General features: G+C 39.1%; 3 protein-coding genes across 3 annotated transcripts; 2 read left to right on the forward strand and 1 right to left on the reverse strand.

Moving 5' to 3' along the window:
* Nucleotides 1-778: 778 nt before the first annotated feature.
* LOC114724007 (serine/threonine-protein kinase SRK2A-like) lies at nt 779-3,884 on the reverse strand. The gene is made up of 9 exons (XM_028910281.1): nt 3,689-3,884; nt 3,226-3,300; nt 3,026-3,127; nt 2,874-2,927; nt 2,656-2,748; nt 2,463-2,555; nt 2,185-2,289; nt 1,970-2,068; nt 779-1,337 (listed from the first exon to the last, which is right to left on the reverse strand). The coding sequence occupies exons 1-9, from the start codon at nt 3,806-3,808 to the stop codon at nt 1,002-1,004; spliced, it is 1,077 nt and encodes a 358-aa protein (XP_028766114.1). The 5' UTR covers nt 3,809-3,884; the 3' UTR covers nt 779-1,001.
* Nucleotides 3,885-6,106: 2,222 nt separating this feature from the next.
* On the forward strand, nt 6,107-8,912 carry LOC114724003 (patellin-3-like). The gene is made up of 4 exons (XM_028910275.1): nt 6,107-7,501; nt 7,594-7,718; nt 7,812-7,947; nt 8,440-8,912. Exons 1-4 carry the CDS (start codon nt 6,242-6,244, stop codon nt 8,689-8,691), a joined length of 1,773 nt encoding a protein of 590 aa, XP_028766108.1. The 5' UTR covers nt 6,107-6,241; the 3' UTR covers nt 8,692-8,912.
* An 11,404-nt stretch (nt 8,913-20,316) lies between these two features.
* LOC114724016 (transcription repressor MYB6) lies at nt 20,317-21,613 on the forward strand. Its single transcript, XM_028910291.1, has 3 exons — nt 20,317-20,530; nt 20,614-20,743; nt 20,839-21,613. The coding sequence occupies exons 1-3, from the start codon at nt 20,398-20,400 to the stop codon at nt 21,494-21,496; spliced, it is 921 nt and encodes a 306-aa protein (XP_028766124.1). The 5' UTR covers nt 20,317-20,397; the 3' UTR covers nt 21,497-21,613.
* Nucleotides 21,614-21,688: the final 75 nt, after the last annotated feature.

Here is a 21,688-nt window from a genome sequence, read left to right on the forward strand (position 1 = left end):
CATCTGGCTGTGACATCACGTGCATGTTATCTTTGTTTGCAGGAATAGTTAACAACAATTTTATTATAGTAAATAATAAATAACTTTAGACGTAAAAAAATTTTATCAATTGCATAATTATTACTCTTCTGGTTCTAAATATAAGAATTATTTTGTAGTGTAATTTGCACTATAAAATGGGTTAATATTATTTAAAAAATAGTATAACAAGTTCAAATATTGAATTTTATGACAATGAAGGAATATGATATTTAGTTTCTCAAAAAGCAAGTTGTACGATTTTGTTTAAAAAATATAATTTTTTTTTCAAAGCACGTTCTTTTAATTTTTTGGTAGGAACAAAAGCACGTTCTCTTACTTAGGACTTGTTTGGGTATCTCCAAACCGTGGTTTCAGAAGCACTTTTCCGCAAAACGAGATAATCTCCTCTACATATTTACTTCGTAATCCGTAAAAACACTTCTGAAATCATGGTTTGGTTTCTATCCAAACACACCCTTATTCTCGTTTATGCGCCAGATTTAGAGATCACTGCCGCTGAGGAGCAAAGCAAGTGGAATCATTGAAAAACAAGGCAGGTCAAAGCACGGTTTTTAAGCATTAGAGAAGCAGGCTGAATTAAAAATCCGAGATCTCCCTGCCAAAACGGTACCAATCTACACAAATGCCAATGCCTTTTCACAGGTCCCAAATCAATTTCTGTTCTGTTGTTTTCAATGTTGGAGCCAGCCAGCCAGCCCGCCAGCAGAGATGCAGAATATGAAGGACATTGGCTATCTGCTACAGCAATACTATTGGAGTACATATTGACCATAATATAAGACAACTCAAACATGGAATCCATGGCCGAACCAAGTACACATTACGTGATGAATACAGCCATGAACTGAGCCTATTTGTATATATCCCACGTTTATATTATAAGTCTTCATGAATTATGATACATCTAAATACGAACTTAACTAGCATACAATTGAACGAGTGCATCAGAATTGTATGGCTCAACTGACTTGAAATTCTCCGCTTGCGTGAACCTCCTTCACCCTCTTGTCGTACTCATCTTCTTCTTCATCTTCTTCCTCCTCCTCTTCCACCTCTTCTTCTGCTCCTTCTTCTTCCTCTTCTTCTTCGCCTTCCCACCCAAAACCTTTGACAGGCCTGGATACTGGAGGCGGGGTTCTTGCCTCTCCAACAATTCTCATTATTTCCTCCGCACTCTGAGAATAAAAGCTTGGGTTGTCTCTCTGGTAATACACAGCCTGCGCTGACTCAGTTAGCTCCCTTGGTAGGTTCTTCAGAAACCATGGATGGATCTTAATTTCCTTGATTGTTATTCTCTGAAACCCACAGTGAGAGTGGCCTGTGTCAGTTAATTGGCTCCATTTAAACTCGTGAGTCGCTCATTCCAAAATGCAAACAATTTTATGTCACCAAAGCATCTTCCTTGGTGGAAACCACAAGCTCATATGGATGGATCCAGTGCCTTTACCGTGGTTTTGGTCCTAAATATAAGACTCGTTTATCATATTTATCAATTTTTTTTAAATTATCCCTATGGATACACCCTCAACCATAATCAAGTAGAAGAGGGAGATGAGGTATTAAAAAAGATAATTATGGTGTTTTAAGAAAAGCATGTCATATTTCTTATAATTAACTAACTTACCTAACTTCTTTAATCTAATCAAATTAGTTAAATGGGTCTTATATTAAGGACCGGAAGAGTAAATGTACTATGACGCATTTTGATGAAATAAAGAAGGGATAAAATACAAAAAGTAAATCATATACTCATTTCTCTACCACTCAGTCACTCCATTCTAAATTCATAATCCACAAGTTATCGCCCATAGGCCTACCAATAATAAACACAACCGATACATAAAATTTCTAACGACGTGACAATGAAGCTATATTGAGATTATCGGCAATATTTATTCACTTGGCATAAGAAAATATCGTAACATACCCTCAATGGATTAGCCACAAAAATGCGAGAGAGGAGGTGCCTGCAATCTTGAGATATGTGAACATAATCTGGGATTTTGTATTGAACGGCCATTATTCGCTGAAGAAAAGAACAGGAGCAGAGTTATACAAATGGCGTGAGGAAAAACAAAGGTTCCAAAAAGGAAAAAAAATTAAAAAAAACCAGAAGCGACACTGAAAAAGATAAATACACGCCTGGATCGTTTTCCGGAAATTCCTTGGGTCATCCTGGTCCTCAAAGGGATATGCTCCAACAAGCATCACATAAAGAGTCACTCCACATGACCACACATCAGCCAACTGATACAAGATATAAGAAATCACTAATGATTAATAGATAATACCGTGGAACACCTAAAAGCTACTGGTAATATTCAGCAGGTTGGAAAGATTAGTTAAATTTCAATGCATATATGGAGCAGAGGCAAAGGAAATCTGAAAATTATTGATAGATAGAGAGCACATGTTATTACCTTGCCATCATATTCGCGCCTAGAAAGAACTTCGGGTGCTATATAAGCTGGGGTTCCAACCGTAGACTTGGGTCTTGAATGCAACAAAGATGACTAAACACAAATAATAAAGCACTCAACTAACTATAGACTATCACTACACGAGTATCATCTCACAGTATAGCCATGGAATATTTATTAATATTCCCGATACCTTGGAATAACCAAAATCGCAAATTTTCAGGCGAGGTGCCGGACTTCCATCCAAAAGGGTATTTTCAAGCTTTAAATCTCTGTGGCATATTTGCTGCAGAACAAGAGTAGAAATAAGATGAGTTCTCATTTTGAGCATTTCTGAAAGCTACGAGAAGAGGCCATAGTTTTTTGTTTTTATTATTTTGTAAACTTGGGAAGTGAAGATAAGTTAAATACCATGGTGTGACAGAAATTGACACCAGATATCAGCTGCTGAAAGAAATATCTAGCCTGAATAGTCAAAGAAACAACATGAGAGATAACGAAAATAATATGAGATAGTAAAACCAAAAGGAAGAGATTCTGAGAGCGTATGTCAACTTATCAACCTCGTCTTCGCTGAATCTGCCGGCATTGCATATCCTCTCAAATAGTTCTCCCCCCGCTGCATACTCCATTACTATGGCTAAATGTGTGGGGGTCAAAATGACCTGAAATTAAAAATCCGATTGAAATAAGCGTACCAAAAGTCAGCATTATACCCGAATGATAATTGATTCAACGAGTCAACAATAACTAAAATTCTTGCCTCCTTGAATCGGATTATATTGGGGTGTCGAAGGGACCTGTGGTTCATAATCTCTCTCGCCACGTTCTCATCAATCTGGGATTGAAAAAAAGAAACTATTTAGAATCACATATCCCGAGAAAGGGACTTGCTCATTCGTCAAGTGCCAACATTGGATTGTGATCATGAACACCTTAATCTGGGAACTGCTTGATTGCTAAAATTAGCGAAATTTGTTAAATTTTCTTCACGAAATAAGACTTATGTGTCAAAGAATGCTCCTTTCTCCTTTTACTTTTTTGGTTGGTTTTCACAAACCAGAGCACCCCCATCAAGGAATCGTCAGTATACAAAAAGTCCTTCGTTGTTCCAAACGTCAAATGCAACACATAACCGCGATAAATCTGACACTTAATGGATTCGTTAAACTATATTAGTTTCTGGCAAGCAGTCAAACACAGTGATGAAGATGATGATAACAAACCTTGCCACCACGCTCGATATATTTCATGGCGACGAGCTCCTTGGTCTCCTTGTTCCTCATGAGCCTAGCCACCCCGAAATTGCCAGCTCCCAAATCCTTCACCTCCTCGTACTTATCCATACCGTCCAATCTCTTGCGGTATCTCCTCAAGCGGAGCAATCACAACAATTATGGAGGCCTCCTCTGAATTGGATCAAGTCCGTTGCGAAATCAGGAGAGGAGTTTGGCGGGGCTAAATCTAATGCGTCGTATGATACAGAGAAAGAAAGCGAACGGGGAATTTATGATGGAATTTGGGATATAGTGCAAGGGAATGAGGAAGAAGAGTGAGCACGTGGGAGTGAGGAGAGAGAAAGGATTAGAAAATTGCATAAAGGAAAAGTAGGAGAAGGAGAATAACAACGATGCATGAGGAGGCTGGACCAGCTTGAATCCACTGAGTTCCTTCCTGCGTTACTTGGGGATGGCAATTTCGTTTTTGGTTTTGTGTTGAGGTTTGGCATTGAGATGGATTGTCATTGGATCTCTAAAAACGCCGGAGTGATAGGGGAACTCAAAGGTCTCGCATTGACTTCGTGATTGCCCTTTTGACAAGGTATATCCTTCGCTTTTAACTCCCTTCTCCTTTTTTTTTCTCTGTCTTGTTTTTGCCTACATTTGTCCAAAGCTTCAACCCCATATGGAAATTGCAGGCCCATGTACTGTAATCGGCATATCACATCAACCTCCACTCCTGATATACATATGATGGGGAGCCAAAAAATCTAGTCTTTTCTCTTTTTACAGTTTTATTTTAAAAACTGTATTCGACAAGACCAAGACATTGAAGACACACGGTAACCAGTGAGTATTAAAAGCAACGTAAGAAATAGATTGGGGAAAAGAGAAAGAAGAATAACTTGGATGCGAAGGAATATTAATAAAAAAATATTGACCGGCAAATTGGACCTCACTTTTATTGCCTGAAGTAGCATGGTGGGTATGGCTCATGACCTGGCCTCCAATAATTGAAGCCCCCCCCCCAACCCTCAAAAACAAATCAAAAAATGGAATGCCCTTGAAATGAATTATCCAATCAAAGCTGCAAATGTCAAAAGTTGTCGGGTGATCCGACTCATGTGGCTTCTGTCAATACTCGGTGTCCACATAATCCCATTCCCTGCTCCCTTCTTTCCCCCATCCCCACTCCACTTCACTCCCCTCTTATCCTCATTTACTTCCATTTCTGGCATGTCCAGCACAATGCACCGCCGTTGTGTTTACGTTTCAGAGTTACCACTTGAAGAAGCCATAATCTTGGTTAAAAAGCAAGCTAATCTTGACCTTACAAATAAAAATTAGGGTTGGGGGTGTGATTAGTCAATTTGGGTAATAATAACTAATAAGGCACTGATTAAGGTTTTGACAAATAAGGGAAAAGAGAAAGAGACGAGAGAGGAAATGGAATCATCAAATGTCGAAATCGGCGGAGTTTGAAGCACCCGACAGGTCCACGCGACATGACGTTCATTTTGCCAGCAAAGCCACCCCTTTGAACGGACCTCACGGCGGATGTCTGGTCTGCCCTTATCCAGTTGGGCCCTAAACACAAAATTAGTCCGATTGAGTTTGGACCTAAAACAATAGGCCCAACAGACACCCTTGCCAACCCGTCGGAATAAAAATAAGGTTGCGCCATGAAAATGAGAGCCCAACAGGTGTGGGGGGCCCACGTCTGAAACGGTCAGAGCTGGGCACACGTCAAGGGTGGGGGTGGGCCTGAGGAGAAACTGTTTTAACGGTCTAAAATGCTAAAAATGCGAATGGCAGACACAGCTAGACAATGGCAGTCTCACGAGGAAAAAGAGAAGCAATTGGTTGGGCATCCGAGGTCACTGTCCCTTCCACGAATCAAAAGCCTTAACGTTCTTGCGTGTACTCTCTTCTGGTTTTAAATGTTCTTATGGCGTTTTGTGAACTCCCATTTTTACCCCTCACCCAAGTTCCTCAATTTTCGAATTTTTATGATATTTAATACTTAAATAATTTTTTAGACAGAATATTGTGATTTAAAGTCTTCCTCAAAAGTTTAAAATTTTTAATGAAAGTTGTCTGTAATTTTGCAAATAAAAAATGGGTTGGGGGGGCAGGGAAGGGGGCCCAGTAAAGGGGTGAAGGTGGGGGGATGCCAGGGCTAATGCGGGGTGTTAATGTTCGAGGAGAAATGATGAGGCCGGCAAAAGCGCCGATGATTAATGGAAATAACGGCGTTCGAGAATGAGGAAGGAAGGCCTAATGACGCTGGCTGGAAACGCGGGTCCCACGTACTGCCACATTCCTCATAATTCCAAGCTGGCCCGTTACTCATCGTGGCCCTACTCCTTCCTTTTATTTCCCTCATTGCTCATTGCCCATCGCCCATCGCCAACACCCTCGCCTCTCCTCTCCTATAACTCCCCGCACCCCCACCCCCTTCTTTGTCAATTCATCTTCTCCTCCTTCTCCTTCTTTCCGCTTTTGTCCCTTCCCGGAGGCATCTCTAGTTCTTTTTGCTGTCATACTCCATCACCAACCATGGCTGACGATGCTCCTAAGACTGCTGCTGCTGCTCCTCCTCCTCAAGAGGCATCTGCGCAGGTCCAAGAAGTGGTGCTTAAGGATGTTCCTCAGCCTGAGAAACCTGTCGATAAGGATCCCCAATCTGTTCCCGACGCCGAGCCATTGAAGCCTGTTGAGGAGACTGCTGAAACTGACGTGTCTACTAAGCCCGGAGGTGAAGGTGAGGACCAAATGCCCGATTCTGGTTCGTTTAAGGAGGAGAGCACCAGAGTTGCTGACCTTTCTGATCACGAGAAGAAAGCCCTTCAAGAGTTCAAACAACTCGTCCAAGATGCTCTTAACAAGCACGAATTCTCTGCCCCTCCCGACCCACCTTCGCCTCCTAAGGAAGACAAGTCGGCGCCTGGTCCTCCTCTGAAGGACGATGACAAGAAGACGGAAGAACCCGTTCAGGAAAAGCCTGCAGAAACTGCGGACCCCACTAAAACAGAGGACCAACAAGAAGACAAGGAGGAAGCCGCGTCGCAGGAGGTTGGAGAATCCACGGTGGTCGTTGAGGCTGTTGATGACAAAGCGGCAGCTCCTGCTGTCGATGACGACGGAGCTAAAACCGTGGAAGCCATTGAAGAGAGCGTGGTGGCGGTGTCTTCCGCTGTTCCGGCTGAGGAGACACAGGCAGCCAAAGAGTCTGAGGGCGCAGCCGTTCCTCCACCGGCGGAGGCAGAAACTAAGGAAACCAGTGACGAAACTCCTCCGCCACCTCCGCCGGAAGAAGTATCCGTTTGGGGGATACCTCTGCTTGTTGATGAGAGGAGCGATGTTATTCTATTGAAATTCCTGCGAGCAAGGGATTTCAAAGTGAAAGATGCTTTCACCATGATCAAGAACACAATTCTCTGGAGGAAAGAATTCGGAATCGACAAATTGATGGAAGAAAACTTGAGTGATGATTTGGAGAAGGCGGTATTCATGCATGGGTTCGATAAGGAAGGCCACCCCGTGTGTTACAATGTCTATGGGGAATTCCAAAACAAGGAACTTTACAAGAAAGCGTTTTCCGATGAGGGGAGGAGGCTCAACTTCCTGAGATGGAGAATTCAGTTTCTGGAAAGGAGTATTCGCAAATTGGATTTCGCTCCTGGTGGTGTATCCACCATTGTGCAGATTAATGATCTGAAGAATTCTCCCGGACCTGGTAAGTGGGAACTTAGACAAGCCACCAAACAGGCCCTCCATTTGCTTCAAGACAACTATCCTGAATTCGTAGCCAAACAGGTATTCCTTTTGAATTGCTCCTGCATTTATCGGTTCTTATTTTCAATCGTTATTGAGTGAGTAGCTTGATCTCAAAATCTATTATGGCGCAGATATTCATCAATGTGCCATGGTGGTATCTGGCAGTGAACAGGATGATAAGCCCTTTTCTCACTCAGAGAACCAAGAGCAAGTTTGTATTTGCAGGGCCTTCCAAATCTGCAGAGACCCTTTTGAGGTAATGTTTCAAAGGTTTAAAATTTGTTTACTTGTTTCTTTGGCGTAGATTGTGTAGAGATTTCAACTCAATTTGCTCCCTGGACTTGTTCAGATACATAGCTCCAGAGCAGCTTCCCGTGAAGTATGGAGGACTAAGCAAAGATGGAGAATTCGGCAATAGTGATGCTGTCACTGAAGTTACGGTTAGGCCAGCAGCAAAGCATACCGTAGAATTTCCGGTCAATGAGGTGGGTTTCGATTTTATCGTCATGGTTTGATTTTTTGGGAATCCAATGCATTGCCGCATCGAAATGGGACCTTTCTTAGGATTCCTCTGTTCGCAAGAGACATGTTTTCTGATTGACCCTTTTATTTATTTCACATGCTCTAACCAACATACTGTGCAAAACTATGCTCTGAGAATTAAATAAATAAACATATAAACTATAAAGCCGGAGCTTCATTTTGTCGTTTCTGGGGCCATATGTGTTCGGCATCGCCGGATTTATTTCATTTAGTTCTTGACATAGCTAAGAGCCAAAGCAGTCCTAGCTTTCTGATAAATTGATTGGCTCGGTTGATATAAACAAAGTGAGTTGAATATGAACTTTATCAAATATTCTAATATCAAAGTGAGGTCGTTGATGTTGATTTAACAAAGGAGTTGGGCATCCAACCTGTTTATCTTTGTTCGTTTCTGTAATTATTAATTGGAACTTTTTGTTTTGGAGAACTTGCAGAAATGCCTTCTGTCTTGGGAGCTGAGAGTGATAGGTTGGGATGTAAGCTATGGAGCAGAGTTCGTGCCAAGTGCTGAAGGAAGCTATACAGTGATTATTCAGAAGGCTAGAAAAGTGGCTTCATCAGAAGAACCAGTGCTTTGCAATAGTTTTGAGATTGGTGAGCCTGGGAAAGTGGTTCTCACCATTGACAATGCAAGCTCCAAGAAGAAGAAACTCTTGTACCGCTTGAAAACCAAGTCTTCTGCTTAAACATGAATTTTGACGAATAGGAGGATGGGCTTTTCTTGTGAAATTGTTATGGGGTATTATATGGGATATATATGTATACTCTGTGTTTTTTTAATTATTATTTATTATTATTGTTTTCGTTATTGTCAAATATCAAATTTCTTTTTCATATTGGAGGTGGACGGGCGATCTTTGTTTTTTATGTGTAAATGGACAGAAATTTGTGGTGGGTCTTTTTTTCCATATCTCTGTTTGTCGCATTCTTTGCATGCAGGCATAATGTGCTTTATATGTTGTCATGGATGTTTCTTTCACAGATACAAACGAGGGAAATGTCTATGCATGATTGATAGGAATATGATGTGCCATGGACTCTTTAGTTTTAAAAGAAGATAGCTAGTATCGAAATATGCATTTTAATAGCATATTATATTTTGGGTAATTTTCAATTTGAGCAAACATTTTGAAGTGGAAATTAGATTAATATGCGAAGATCTTCCCCAACCTAACAAATCCTAGATATCTATATCTCAGACACAAGATGAGTTGGTTGTGTTATAACTGGTAATTATGATTTCTTTTTTGTCTTGGTGCGCGCTTGGTTTTATTATATTGGAACCCATCAAAATCAAAGCTTTGGCATCGAATGCCCCCTTAGTAAACAAAAATCACATAACTTTTTCCTGCAGATTAAGATAAACGTAAGCAAATTTAAAGCTTAATAAAGGATTTGAATAGGATAAGTAGAAGAAGATGCCCCATGTGCCAGAGGAAGACACGGACGGGCCCGCAACATATTGAAATGCTTACTTTGGCACCGAATATCAACATCAATAAAGCCATTCAGACAGGCGATTAGTGTCTCTGTCTGCGGGTTTAAAAATTGCTTTTGTGAGTATAAGTTATATGTGCCTTCGGCTTTTTCAAACGGGCTTTTGAGACTTTTAAGGCCTCAAAGTCCCACCTTCATCATTGAAAGCAGCGAGCTGTTCCTTGTTGCATTATTGAGTTAGATAAAGGCGTCCACCATTTTTGTATCACTTTCATAGCCCAAGCACGCATGCCCCTTATAAAGAACCTGTTACAGTTCTGTTCTTGCATCAAAACCAGAGAAACCACACAAGTGGGAATTATAAGAAAATGCAAACATGGGGGGGGGGGCGCCAATGATTATTCTATAAAGAAAAGCACGCAAGTGTAAGAATTCTAGCTCTCTCTGAGTTGAATATTATTTCAGGGTTTTCTCTACATGATGAGGAATGGTGCATAGCTAGGTCATCTGGTAAAGTGTAAAGCCAAATCCTAGCTGTTCCCAGATACGTAAAGCGACCCAGCTGTGTAGTGTGGCGTCTTCAACATTTCCAGACTTTTGCTGCCAATTTGACATTACTTTACCGCTGTGGATCTTTATTTCTTTTCAGTGACTCACCTTAATAATTCATCCCTACAATGCGCCATCTCCTATCCTATATCTAAAAGTTGATGATCTTCAGAATCTCAAAAAAGAGAAAACAAAAATATTTGCTCTCTCTATGAATAAGTGCTTAATGTACAGAGTTGCGTCTAACATAAAAAACTCTATCAATAATCATTTGGAACAGATAGAGGACAGCGCAAACTAAGGAGGGCGTGGGGCCATTATGAGTCCTTTTAATCAATTCCCTTCGAATCAACTCCCTTTCCGGACTCTGTACATTACTCTTATTCATAACGCAACATTGATATCATGTGAAGTTTTGCTCAATATAATGGCAAAATTTGAAGAGCTCATTATTCACATAGAAAATCTTCAAAGCTCCACACTTGTTTCAAGGACGAAGAGCCTAATCCTGTAATGTAACCAAGTGGTGGTCTATCTAAAATCTAAACATTATTTCGAGTTGTGGCTGAATATTGCTAGCATATTAGTGCATTTTTTGGTGTTATGGCCAAGTCTGTTGCAGCTATTGTCGTCTCTGTTTCATCGGCCCTGATGCTAGATTGATGAGACATGTCTCGTTTGGAAGTGCCTAGTTCAAAGATCGATACATACATATAACTTTTTAACACTGCTGTCGCTAAAAATGAACATGAGTGAATCATTCTTGTGCAGTGCTGACTGCTGATGAGTAACATCTATATATGCTTTTCGCGACTGCTTTTGCCACTCAAAGAGAAGAACCAAATCACGGCGTAAATGGCTTCCCCGCTTCTGCATGCGGCCTTCCATGTGTTATGGCAACCTGACATAAATAGGGACTTCAATTTTAACGTTTCTAAAGTGTGAGCAGTGAGCACTACTAATAAAGCTGAGATGGAGGAAAACTAGCTGTGGGAATCATTTTGAACAAAATTTAAACTGAGGTCAAGGATAAAAACTGATTTTCCGTCTTGTACATGCATGCTTCCAGAAATTATAGAAAGAGTACCAAATGTGAAATGGAATAGTTGAAGAGAAGAAGCAAACCAAGCAAGCTGGCTTATAACGGCAACAAACAAATGTGATCTCTGTTGGAGTTTTAGTGTGTGAGTATGTCAAAAGAAGTTTTATATTACTCAAAATTGAGAAAACCTTAGTGTTTACTAAGATATGAGCTTGAGCTAATAAAATAGCTAAGAAAAAGAGTCTTTAGAACTAACCGTTAGAGATGACTGTTGAAACATTTATGTATTTTTATTAGTTAGTTTTATTATTTCATTAACCAGATTTAATGGCCTTAAAATGATTTAATTTACCTTAATTAATTGTGTAAAAACTTCTCTTTTAATTGTTATTAAAATCATATTTAATCAGCATTATGGCAGTTAAACGATCACATATTATTTGCCTATAAAAAGCAATGTGTGGTATAGTCAGTGGGGGTCGAGTTCTATCCCTGAACTCTCCTATTCTCTCTTTTCTCCTGAGTTTTAGGGCTTGTTTGGTTTCTTGTTTTAAAAACAATTTTTTGTTTTTAAAAACAGAAAAACAAAAACACTTGTTTGGTAACTTGCTTTTAATTGATTGTTTTAAAAAACAAAAAAAACAGTAACTTGTTTTTAAAAACTGAAAAACCAAAACAACTTTTACATATTTTCTTGTTTTTGTTTTTGTGTTTTTTATGTTTTGATTTGAAATTTTTGAAATTTTTTTTCTCTTCTCACTTACTATTTACTACTTATCAATACTAACAACAACTATCACTTACCAATTGTGATTTTTTATCATTTTTTCTTGTAAACATGATTTTTTAAAATTATTATCCAAACAAATTTTTTTATTTTTTGTTTTCAAAAATAGTTCTAAGAAGCAATTTTACTAAATTGTTTTGAGAACAAGAAAACAAAGAACAAAAGCAAACAGGGCCATAAATTTTTGTTGTTCTATCACCTTATTCTACGCAAAAAGGGTTCGTTTAATCCTAAGAAGTACGCTTTTATTCTAACATATGTGAGAAATAACTCTTAAAGACAGTGTCTTTGGATACAACTCGAATTATATTTTTATTATTTTACGGGTGTTGCCAACAATCTCTCTCCTTTTGTTATCGGGAATTACGTCTCACCATTATGTACATTGCAGCTTACGAGAGTGAAAAGTTGCAGGTTTGCATGTGACCTCTGAATCGCTGTCAACGAAGCTCTGGAAAATGGGATTCCTTGGCCACCCTGCGTGGCTAAACATCCATCGAATGCATGCATGGAAAGCTCTTAAAAACAAACTAAAATAACAACATCTTGATGAATTTGAGCATCATCATCAAACTTTTCACACACCTCGTAAAAATAAAACCCTGTCCCTTGCCTAAATCCCATCTGCTCCAGCAACTAAACCCCAAAAACTTAAAGACATGGTCACGGGCGGCCTCACTGCACCTGTCGAATTTTCACGTGACCACATGCCCCTCCTTCTTTACCATCTGCTCCCAATTTCCAATATATATCACACGACGGTGATCACACCTTTGCATCTTACGACACTTCTGGTCCCAACTAAAACTCTATTTCTCTGAGACATTACCCAGAAGATGGAAAGGAAATCATTCGCGCTCCTCCTCTTGGTCCTCATTGTCCTAGCTGCTGGTAAGATTCTACATATTCTCCGATCTATGATTGTGTTGTTTTGGTTGTTATATATATAAGTGATGTATGATGTGTATATATATTGTTTGGGAGCAGAAGTGGCGGTGCAGACAGAAGGAAGGATGTGCCAGTCACAGAGCCACGGGTTCAGGGGAACATGCGTGCGCAGCCACAACTGTGCTCTGGTGTGCAGGAACGAAGGTTTCTCCGGCGGACGGTGCCGAGGGTTCCGTCGCCGCTGTTTCTGCACGAAGCTTTGTTGAACCTAAAGCAGTAGACCAGAGACAGCCCCCGATAATCAAGGTTTCAGTTGAGACTTGAGAGACGACCAAATAAAGATATGATGTTTGGATAAGGAAGTGATAGCGTCTTGTCTTGTTGGCAAAATAAATAAATAAATAAATAAATGTGTTGTGTTGGTTTTGAGCGGCGAATATGTGCGGGGGTCAGTGGAGCAAGAAGCATTATCATGGGGCTATTAGTTTCGCCCTTGTATGGATTTGCGACCACTTCAATGCACTTTTTTGGTTCAATTTCTCCCTTTTTCTTTACCAGAAATTACTTTCATAAATTGAAAACACTTCTTTTTGTTGAGACATACTTGGGCTTTTTGGAGTCAATATCAAGTGATTTTTAAAATTTATACTACCTCCGGTCCTAATTATAAAACCCAGTTGACTTATTTGAGGAGATTAAGGAAGCAAGTTAAGTTAGTTATTTGTAATAAATAAGTGTTATCATTCCTAAAATATCCTTGTTAATTAAGTGTATTGGCTAGAACTATCATTATTAGAAGGACTATCTTGGAAAAAAATGTATAAATATGAGAGACAAAATGGATTGGGGTCTTATAATTAGGACCAAACAAAAAGTCAAATGGGGTCTTATATTAAGGATCGGAGGTAGTATTAAGTTTTAAGCACAGTATGAGATAAAAGAAAAAGAAAAACTCTTTCTATTTTTTTTTCCCAGGTGATAACCCCCAGTATCCGGTGCCTTCGGCAATGGACTAATCCCGATCGCGGGAATGTGGGCTCACTATGGAGGGCATTTGGCTCCCACTTAGTTATATATTATCACTGCTACATATCTAGACCTTAAATTTAAGATCTCTAATTAAGCTAGATCGATTTTTTTGTCAGTCGATCTAAGCACTTAGTAGTAACTCTTTCCATTTCTAATTTATGAACAATTTGGTGGTTCAATAAGCTACTTGAAATTTAAGAAATGAATGACACAATATGTGATATAAAAATAAAGCATTTAAAACATTAAATGTCTAGTAATGAAAAAAAAAAAAAGTAAAAACGGCCGATCAAGTGGGTACCAGACCAGGGCTGTTTTATCAATTTTTGTGGAAGGTGTGAGCCCAAAGCAGTCACAGAGAATATAAAGATCCAGCAGGCAGCAAGCATACTCTCTAGGCCACATCAAAACTCAAAACTAATAATGGATACCATAGGCCATATGTAAATCATTGAAATCTTTGAGATGAGAAACTCCTTCATAAAAAAGGAATATTTTTTTAATGAAAGAAATATCACATACATTCAAAGTTCAAACGATTAATTATTACATATGGATCTCTTAATTTCAGTTTTTGAAAATTGTACAGAATCGCAGACATGCCTCTCTCTCTAAGTTTGCTGTCTAACTCGTATATTATTCCGTGGATTCAGAAAATATATAGTTTGATTCATAAATTATGGATAATACAATTTATTACGATGTTTAATTTTCTTTTTAATTAATCAGTGACGTATTAGGATTGCCCGCGGTAAAAAATAATGACATCCTGAAATTTAACTTGATTAGTAGTATTCTAAAGGTAATATATCTTATACTAATAAAAGTATAGAACCCGTTTGTCTCAAGAATTTTTCCGATGTGTAGGTTAAAATAAATATAATTCCTAGTTATTTTATTTTTAGGAGAGAATAAGCAGAACAATGCATTTTTAATATTTGAATGGAAGACAAAAGAGAGCAACACGTGATGCGCATTTGCGAGAAATTATTAACAGGACAGATATTGTTAGTCACTTGTGTCATTAATTGACTTAAACGCAGACAAAATTCTGTCCAAAATTTGCTCTTTATTTAAAAAAAAAAAATCACCGCACTGCAATGTATAGGGTTCTTTAAAGAGACAGGGATTTGGGTTGCAGGCATAATATACCGAATGTCGAGACACAGGTGTGTGAAACCAACTCCTGAGCGTGGTTTCAGATCTTAAAACAGGTAATTAAATGGGTTAATATATAAGATCTGAAGCCAAGCTCGTCACCGTCCCAAACTCTCCTCACACTTCCCCATGTTCTGGTGCTCTGTACTGTACCTTCACCGATCATTATATATATAAAAAACAGTGATCCTTTAAGCTAATCACTTGCAAACCTCTATGCGCATCGAGCATAACAGTACTAATATTGAGATTTGCATCAGCTAGCCCTTGGCTTTTGCACGTGAACAGATTCAGTTTGTCTCACCCACCAGGCCTGCTGCAAATTCCAATAATACGATCTTCATAATAACTTGAAAGCTCTCAATGCTCATGTGTCTTCCTCATCTTCTCTTTGACTATAAATACTGGAGATCACCTACTCAATTCTTGCGTTTGTTGGAAGTAATGGACAAGGCACGATTCGTGGGGCTTTTCTTCTTCTTGCTGCTTCTTCTCCTTGCTTCTCGTAAGTCTCTTTGGAGTTCCACTAACTGTAAATATAACGTGCATATATAACATGCAGTCACTCTGAGGTTTAATACAGTATGAAATTATGAATAATGTGTGTTGCTGCAGAGGGGATGGTGGAGGCAAGGCACTGCGAGTCTCAGAGCCATCGGTTCAAAGGAATGTGTGTGAGCCACCACAACTGCGCTTTGGTGTGCCGCGTCGAGGGTTTCACCGGCGGCAAATGCCGCGGTGCCCGTCGCCGTTGCTTTTGCAACAAAGTTTGTTGATCCTTCTTCGCTGCTTTCATACATACATATATATATATATATATGTATATGTACATGCAGCTTTCGTACTAGCTAGTTTCAGCAGCTGTATCTGGAATTTGATCCCTGTGTTTCCCAGTTTTTGGTTTATGTGTTTTCCCTCGCTCTCCTATTCCATGAGCCTGCCATCAATATGGAGCCGATCTGCTACTCTCGTTATGGATATTCATTGTATTTAACAAAATTATTTCCTAAACACTTGCCTGCATGCATGCATATATTTGAATAATAGCTTTCATAATATTGAACACTTCACGGAAAATTTCTTGAAAAGTTTGTGCAAATAACCCCACAGCATCGATTATCCCGTCATTTATTTAATAGAACGTAATACCTATTACAAAGGAAATATTCTCTCTCTGCTTTTTTTTTCGTTCTAGAGTCTGAATTATGTTTTGATTTATTTTAATAAACACATGCCATGTCATTTGAACGAAATATCAAATACTAACAAAAAATGGTAAGAAATTTATTTTCACGGATATAAAGTTTTAAAATTCGAAAGTTTATCTGGATTCAATTAAAACTTTGTGAGAATTACCTGAATTTTTTTATAATGAGAAGTCACATAAATTTATTGGTACAGAATTAACATAATTTTATTTAATCGTATAACCTTCCGAGTTCCGACTACATTCGGAGTTGAATAAAATCGGGCCTTCCTACCGCGCCCCGAACTCAAAGCCCTTATTGAAGGCCCGGTCTGTATCTGAGTTTTCCCCATCTCCTCTCCAGCTCTCCATGCAACTCCTGAAATTAAATTCATATTTGGCATTAGGAGTTAGTTTAGTTGGTAAAAAGTCAGTTAATCATTCACAAAGCCGTGAACTTGAATCCCACTGTCAATGTGAAAACTTTATTGGTTAGGCGATCTGTAAATACTTTTGTAAGGGCTCTCTGAACATGGAGACATATATTAACCCTATTAAGTTTTCTAAAACCCAACTCTTCTAAACCTTTTTGGAACAACAAAAATTCATATTTTAACATTGGTTAATGGTCAATATTCTCTTTAGTACCCAATATAAGAGCCAATTAGAAGTATAATCTAGTCTTAAATATAAGACGATAATTCATTTTATCTCTTATATTTGTCATTTTTTTCAAATAATAATTTACCCAACTTATTAATTGATATATGGCCTAATATTAGTATAAGAATATCTTGAAAAGATCAGGTCATAATTTTACCTTTTTTATCCGCCAAGCTAAATTAGCTGAGTAGCTTTTTATATTAACGAGAGTATTTACTATTTAATACCAGTGTAATCGAGCATATGGGAATTCCAAGGAGATGGAGACGTCCTAAAAGCACCTAACCTTTGGTTTATAAAATTCAATCCAACTTTATTAGGTAGGAGTAAGTTGGTCGTGAAAGAGATCGAAAGGCCCCTCTTTCTAGGGTGTGTGACCTCGGTCTACAATGACATGTGGACTTATTAAGCCCCGCGAATGAGACAAAATTAAACGTATCATGCAAAATTTAATGAACATATATAGCCTATCTACCTTAGTTTATGCTCAACTGTCGCCGCTTTAAGACGAGTCCAAACATATATAACTTAAATATACAGTTTCCTACCGTAAAATGATCACTTTACATCTTATTTGTGGGGGTGAACCTGAATTTTAACGACTAAGATCGAATCTGATTCCGCATCTATCTCGTTCTTTCTTTAGTTGAAATTAAATGTCACAAGACCAACCTTTCGGTCACTGATTAAGGAATTATTGTTGTCATTATTTTTTTTATAGAAAAAGTAATACCTGGATTGTGTGTTTGCCAGAGAAGGATATTAACAATTGTCAACACAAGAGAAAAATGATATGCCCCTTTTGTAAGTTGTGTAAATATTTTTTTAAAAAAAAGGGGAATATATGCCCACATGACAATGAACAGTTGCAGACCGATTAGTTGGTTCGCTTTTTTCTGTGTTCCCAGATATCATGTAATCTCCAAGTGGGAGCCATATAGAAATAGGATAAATAATAATAATAATACTAATAATAATGAGGGTCCTCATATGTGTGTGTGTGTGTGGGGTCACAGTCAAAAATACTGCGAGATAAGATATGCCAACTATAAATAAAATGAAAACAAATGAAGTGAGTGGCAGCGAGGCATGAGAAGAAGAACCCACTCAATTCCAATAGATGAGGTATCCACGCATGGACCCAACAAGGTGGGTCACCAACCTCACAGATTCTTTCCCACCCTCATAATTCATTTTTAACCTCTTCCTGTTCATCTGCTTCTAGAAACCCTCCACAAAGGAAAAAAAAGAAACCTGAGTTAGGAGGGTGAGGCGCACCAACCATGTTCAATCCAAATAAAATATTTCACATGGCCGGCTCAATCCCTCTGATCTGTTGGATGCAACAGGAGGTTGGTTGAACTCTGAAAGTGACCAATTAAAAGTTGTGATCAGTGAGTTGGACAGTGAGCTCACACTACATATCAGGAGCCATATCATCAAAAAAAACAAGACCTTATTACCTGACACTAACCCAGGAACACACGCCATGATGCATGGATCATGATCGTAATGGACCACCTAAAAGTTGAATCTAATTAAATAGTATCTTTTTTGTTTCCAGGCTGAGACAACATATATCGCTTCAAATCTCCAGTTACAAAGATTCCATTCTTCTTATATCTTACCACTCCTGGTCTTATACATGTGAGAATGAAAAGGGAAAACCCTGTTGGTAGCCGTATAGTACATATATTAGTTTATTTATGAGACTGACAAGAAGGAGACGAAGTGGTGGAGAGGGAAGGTGAATATTTGAGGGGCTGCATTAAGTGAGTGGAGAGAGTATTTTGGGGCGGTGGTGGGTGTGAAAGCGGGTTAAAATTAAAAGAAGAAGAGAGGGAGGGAAATGAGTATTAAAATCATAATAATAATGGGAAGGTAGGGTAAGTTAGTTACTGATATATATTGGAGCTGAATTGACAAGAGTAAGTGGAGTAAGTTGGGAGGACCGCTTCTAGAATCCCTTTTCTTTATTGCAGAACAAACAGATGAAGGGAAATCCATTAGACAAATACCATGAGTAGTTATAGGAAGAGGGTAGTGGAAATCAGAGCTTTATTTTTATTTTTCTGGGAAACAAAAATGTTTGGTGGGGAGAAGATGTGTGTAATTAGAGAATGATGTGAATGGCAAAAGCTAATATCGCTGTTTGTCTCTGGTGGGGCCTTCATACCCTTTATTTCGTCACCCGCCCACCCTCCTTTAACTTAATTTCAGCACCTTATTCCCCCTCCTCCTCTTCTTTTACCCACTTCCTCCTAGCTCCCACTACCCATCATTTCTTGCCAATATCGCATTCGCCCACCCTTACAATTACTAAATTCTCACACTTGACCCAATTGGTTTCTTCAGTAAAGTGCTCATAGGGGAGAAGAATAAGAATCATGTAAGGTTAATGATGTATTTGTAAGTCAAAGGGGAAAGGTGAGCAGAGTTTGAAACAACAACTTTATAGCTTGCTGATAGATATGAGAATAAGCTTGACACAATTTGATTGAAGCTTGCTTCGAAAAGCATCGAAAGCTTATCTTTAATGCTTCTGAATTTTACACGTCTGGTCAAGATGTAAGGCCTAGAAGGATAAAAGTAATATTATAGTAATAAGAGAACGCGATAATAATTTCTCTGCAAGATTTGTTGATGATGGAAAAAACTTACCTCAAATTATATTTATTATGTCAACTTCTCCAACCATATATAGTCATGTGTTCATTTTTATTTTAGGTAGATTTATAATTAAATACTGTTAAATACTAGTATTTAAAAATAAGATGTATATGATTAGAAAGCTTGGCATAATGAATGCAAGAAACTTGATGTGAGGATTGTTCTTTGTTAATTACTAACCATAATTTAATAAAAGAAGTTAATTCACCATTAAAAGACTGTGAAATTCAGGCTTGTAGAATTAATGACAAACACATATTATATATTTTAATATTGCTGTCCACAGTTTTAAACGACAAGCGATCAGTGCCCAGACAATGGTGATTAATTAATTCACTAATAATTAAGCGTATCACTATTTTTGGGTGTCAGCGTTTAATAAAATAAGCAGGACTAATTAATTATTGCAGTCTTCAAAGAAGATTTGAATTCCCCTCTAGGTCGTGTATATCTTAATTGTTCGTGGCTGCAAGAGGTGAGGCTCAGCTAATTGCAGGTCCAGGGTGATGACGGTGATGGTTCCTATTATTAACAAAACAAGAGTCAAACTCCTGCAATTAAAATGCAATTAGAGCCCCTTTATGCAAATAGTCCATATATATTAAAGCTGAATATCACGCACCTCGTATGTTCTCTATCCATACGAAGCTCAATCAATATTCATATTTTATTTCCACAGCAAGGCAGAGTCATTACAGGAGGAGGGTGAGGGGGAGTAGGAGGAAAAAGGAGAAATAAGGGGGGCGAGAGTGGTAAAAAAAGAGAAAGAGAGGGAGCTACCTACCAAATCCAAAAGTAACCACAAACTTAAAGGGAACCACTCATGATCGTCACCAACTCGGTCAAACACTCTCTCTCTCTTCCCCCCAACCCAACCCCGAGTCAATTGCATTTTGCTCCTCTTCCTGCTCTCCACCACCCTCCCTCCTTTTATATCCCCCGCTTCCTCTTTCTTCCCCACAATTATCCTCCTCCACACATCCATGGGCAGATCTCCTTGCTGCGAGAAAGAGCACACCAACAAAGGAGCCTGGACCAAAGAGGAAGACCAACGCCTCATCAACTACATCAAGGTCCATGGCGAAGGTTGCTGGAGATCCCTCCCCAAAGCTGCTGGTATCCATCTATCTGTATATCTCTCTCTTGTTCTCTATCTCTCTCTCTCCCCTCATGCCTTCTCACTCTCTATCTTCGGCCAGGCTTGCTTAGATGTGGCAAGAGTTGCAGACTCCGATGGATTAACTATCTCCGACCTGATCTCAAGCGAGGCAACTTCACTGAGGAAGAAGACGAGCTCATCATTAGCCTCCACAGCCTCCTTGGCAACAAGTACATCTCTCATATATGTGATTACGACCCCCTTCAATTTCGTAAGTCTGTTTCTTTTCTCTAATATATGATTCTCGACCTGATTGATTCCTCAGATGGTCTTTAATCGCGGCGAGGTTACCGGGCAGAACCGACAATGAGATCAAGAACTACTGGAACACCCACATCAAACGCAAACTCTACAGCCGCGGTATTGACCCCCAAACGCATCGACCGCTCAACGCGGCTGCCGCAGCAACCACCGATACCGGTGCCGTCGTCAGCAGCAGCAACGACGGCGGTAATAACAATAACAGCAAGTTCCAGTTGGTAACTGAGTTGGGCAGCGCCAACAACAATAATGCTACAAAGATCGTAAAAACTGAATCGCCCTGCGAGGACTCCAACAGCAGCAGTGGGGTTACCACAGAAGAAGCCGCCTGTGCACATGCTCAGCTCAACTTGGAGCTCACCATAGGCCTTCCCTCTGATCAGCCTTCTTCTGTAAACCAGGACAAGTTTAAACAACGACAGCCACAAGAGCATCCTCGGCCAGAACAACAAGTGTTGTACCACTGGTATGGCAACTTTAATAGTGCTGGTCAAGGTGTGTGTTTGTGTTACGGTCTAGGGTTTCAAAGTAAGGATCAAGCATGTAGCTGCAAATTAGCCATGGGTGCTGTCGTGGTTGCTCCTAATGCTAGTACCCCTCCTACTGTTACTGAAACTGCGACCGATACCATGTATAGATTTTACACCCCCATGAATATTTAGAGAGAGAGAGAGAGCTTTTAATTAGGAATCATTTGGGTACTAATCTCAACGCTTACTTTGTAATGTTGTGGTTATTACATGTTAGTTGCAAAATGATCAATTAAAATAGACGCTCTGCAGAATTCATTGGAATTCTCAGATATAATTTTGGGTCCATACATTCGATCAGTTTTTCCCGCTTGTTTCTGTGTG

The sequence above is a fragment of the Neltuma alba genome, unplaced genomic scaffold (genome assembly GCF_004799145.2).
Source record: "Neltuma alba isolate B1F8T4 unplaced genomic scaffold, ASM479914v2 tig00012164_pilon, whole genome shotgun sequence".
Classification (NCBI taxonomy): domain Eukaryota; kingdom Viridiplantae; phylum Streptophyta; class Magnoliopsida; order Fabales; family Fabaceae; genus Neltuma; species Neltuma alba.

Excerpts from the sequence above, each read along its gene's own strand:
- LOC114724016 (XM_028910291.1), top strand. The coding sequence starts at position 20,398 with ATGGGCAGATCTCCTTGCTGCGAGAAAGAGCACACCAACAAAGGAGCC. Across the intron at positions 20,531-20,613 it reads ATCCCTCCCCAAAGCTGCTG|GCTTGCTTAGATGTGGCAAG; the intron begins GTATCCATCTAT and ends ATCTTCGGCCAG. Across the intron at positions 20,744-20,838 it reads CACAGCCTCCTTGGCAACAA|ATGGTCTTTAATCGCGGCGA; the intron begins GTACATCTCTCA and ends TTGATTCCTCAG.
- LOC114724007 (XM_028910281.1), bottom strand. The coding sequence starts at position 3,808 with ATGGATAAGTACGAGGAGGTGAAGGATTTGGGAGCTGGCAATTTCGGG. Across the intron at positions 3,301-3,688 it reads ATATCGAGCGTGGTGGCAAG|ATTGATGAGAACGTGGCGAG; the intron begins GTTTGTTATCAT and ends TTTCAATCCCAG. Across the intron at positions 2,290-2,462 it reads GGCGCGAATATGATGGCAAG|TTGGCTGATGTGTGGTCATG; the intron begins GTAATAACATGT and ends ATCTTGTATCAG.
- LOC114724003 (XM_028910275.1), top strand. The coding sequence starts at position 6,242 with ATGGCTGACGATGCTCCTAAGACTGCTGCTGCTGCTCCTCCTCCTCAA. Across the intron at positions 7,502-7,593 it reads CTGAATTCGTAGCCAAACAG|ATATTCATCAATGTGCCATG; the intron begins GTATTCCTTTTG and ends ATTATGGCGCAG. Across the intron at positions 7,948-8,439 it reads TAGAATTTCCGGTCAATGAG|AAATGCCTTCTGTCTTGGGA; the intron begins GTGGGTTTCGAT and ends GAGAACTTGCAG.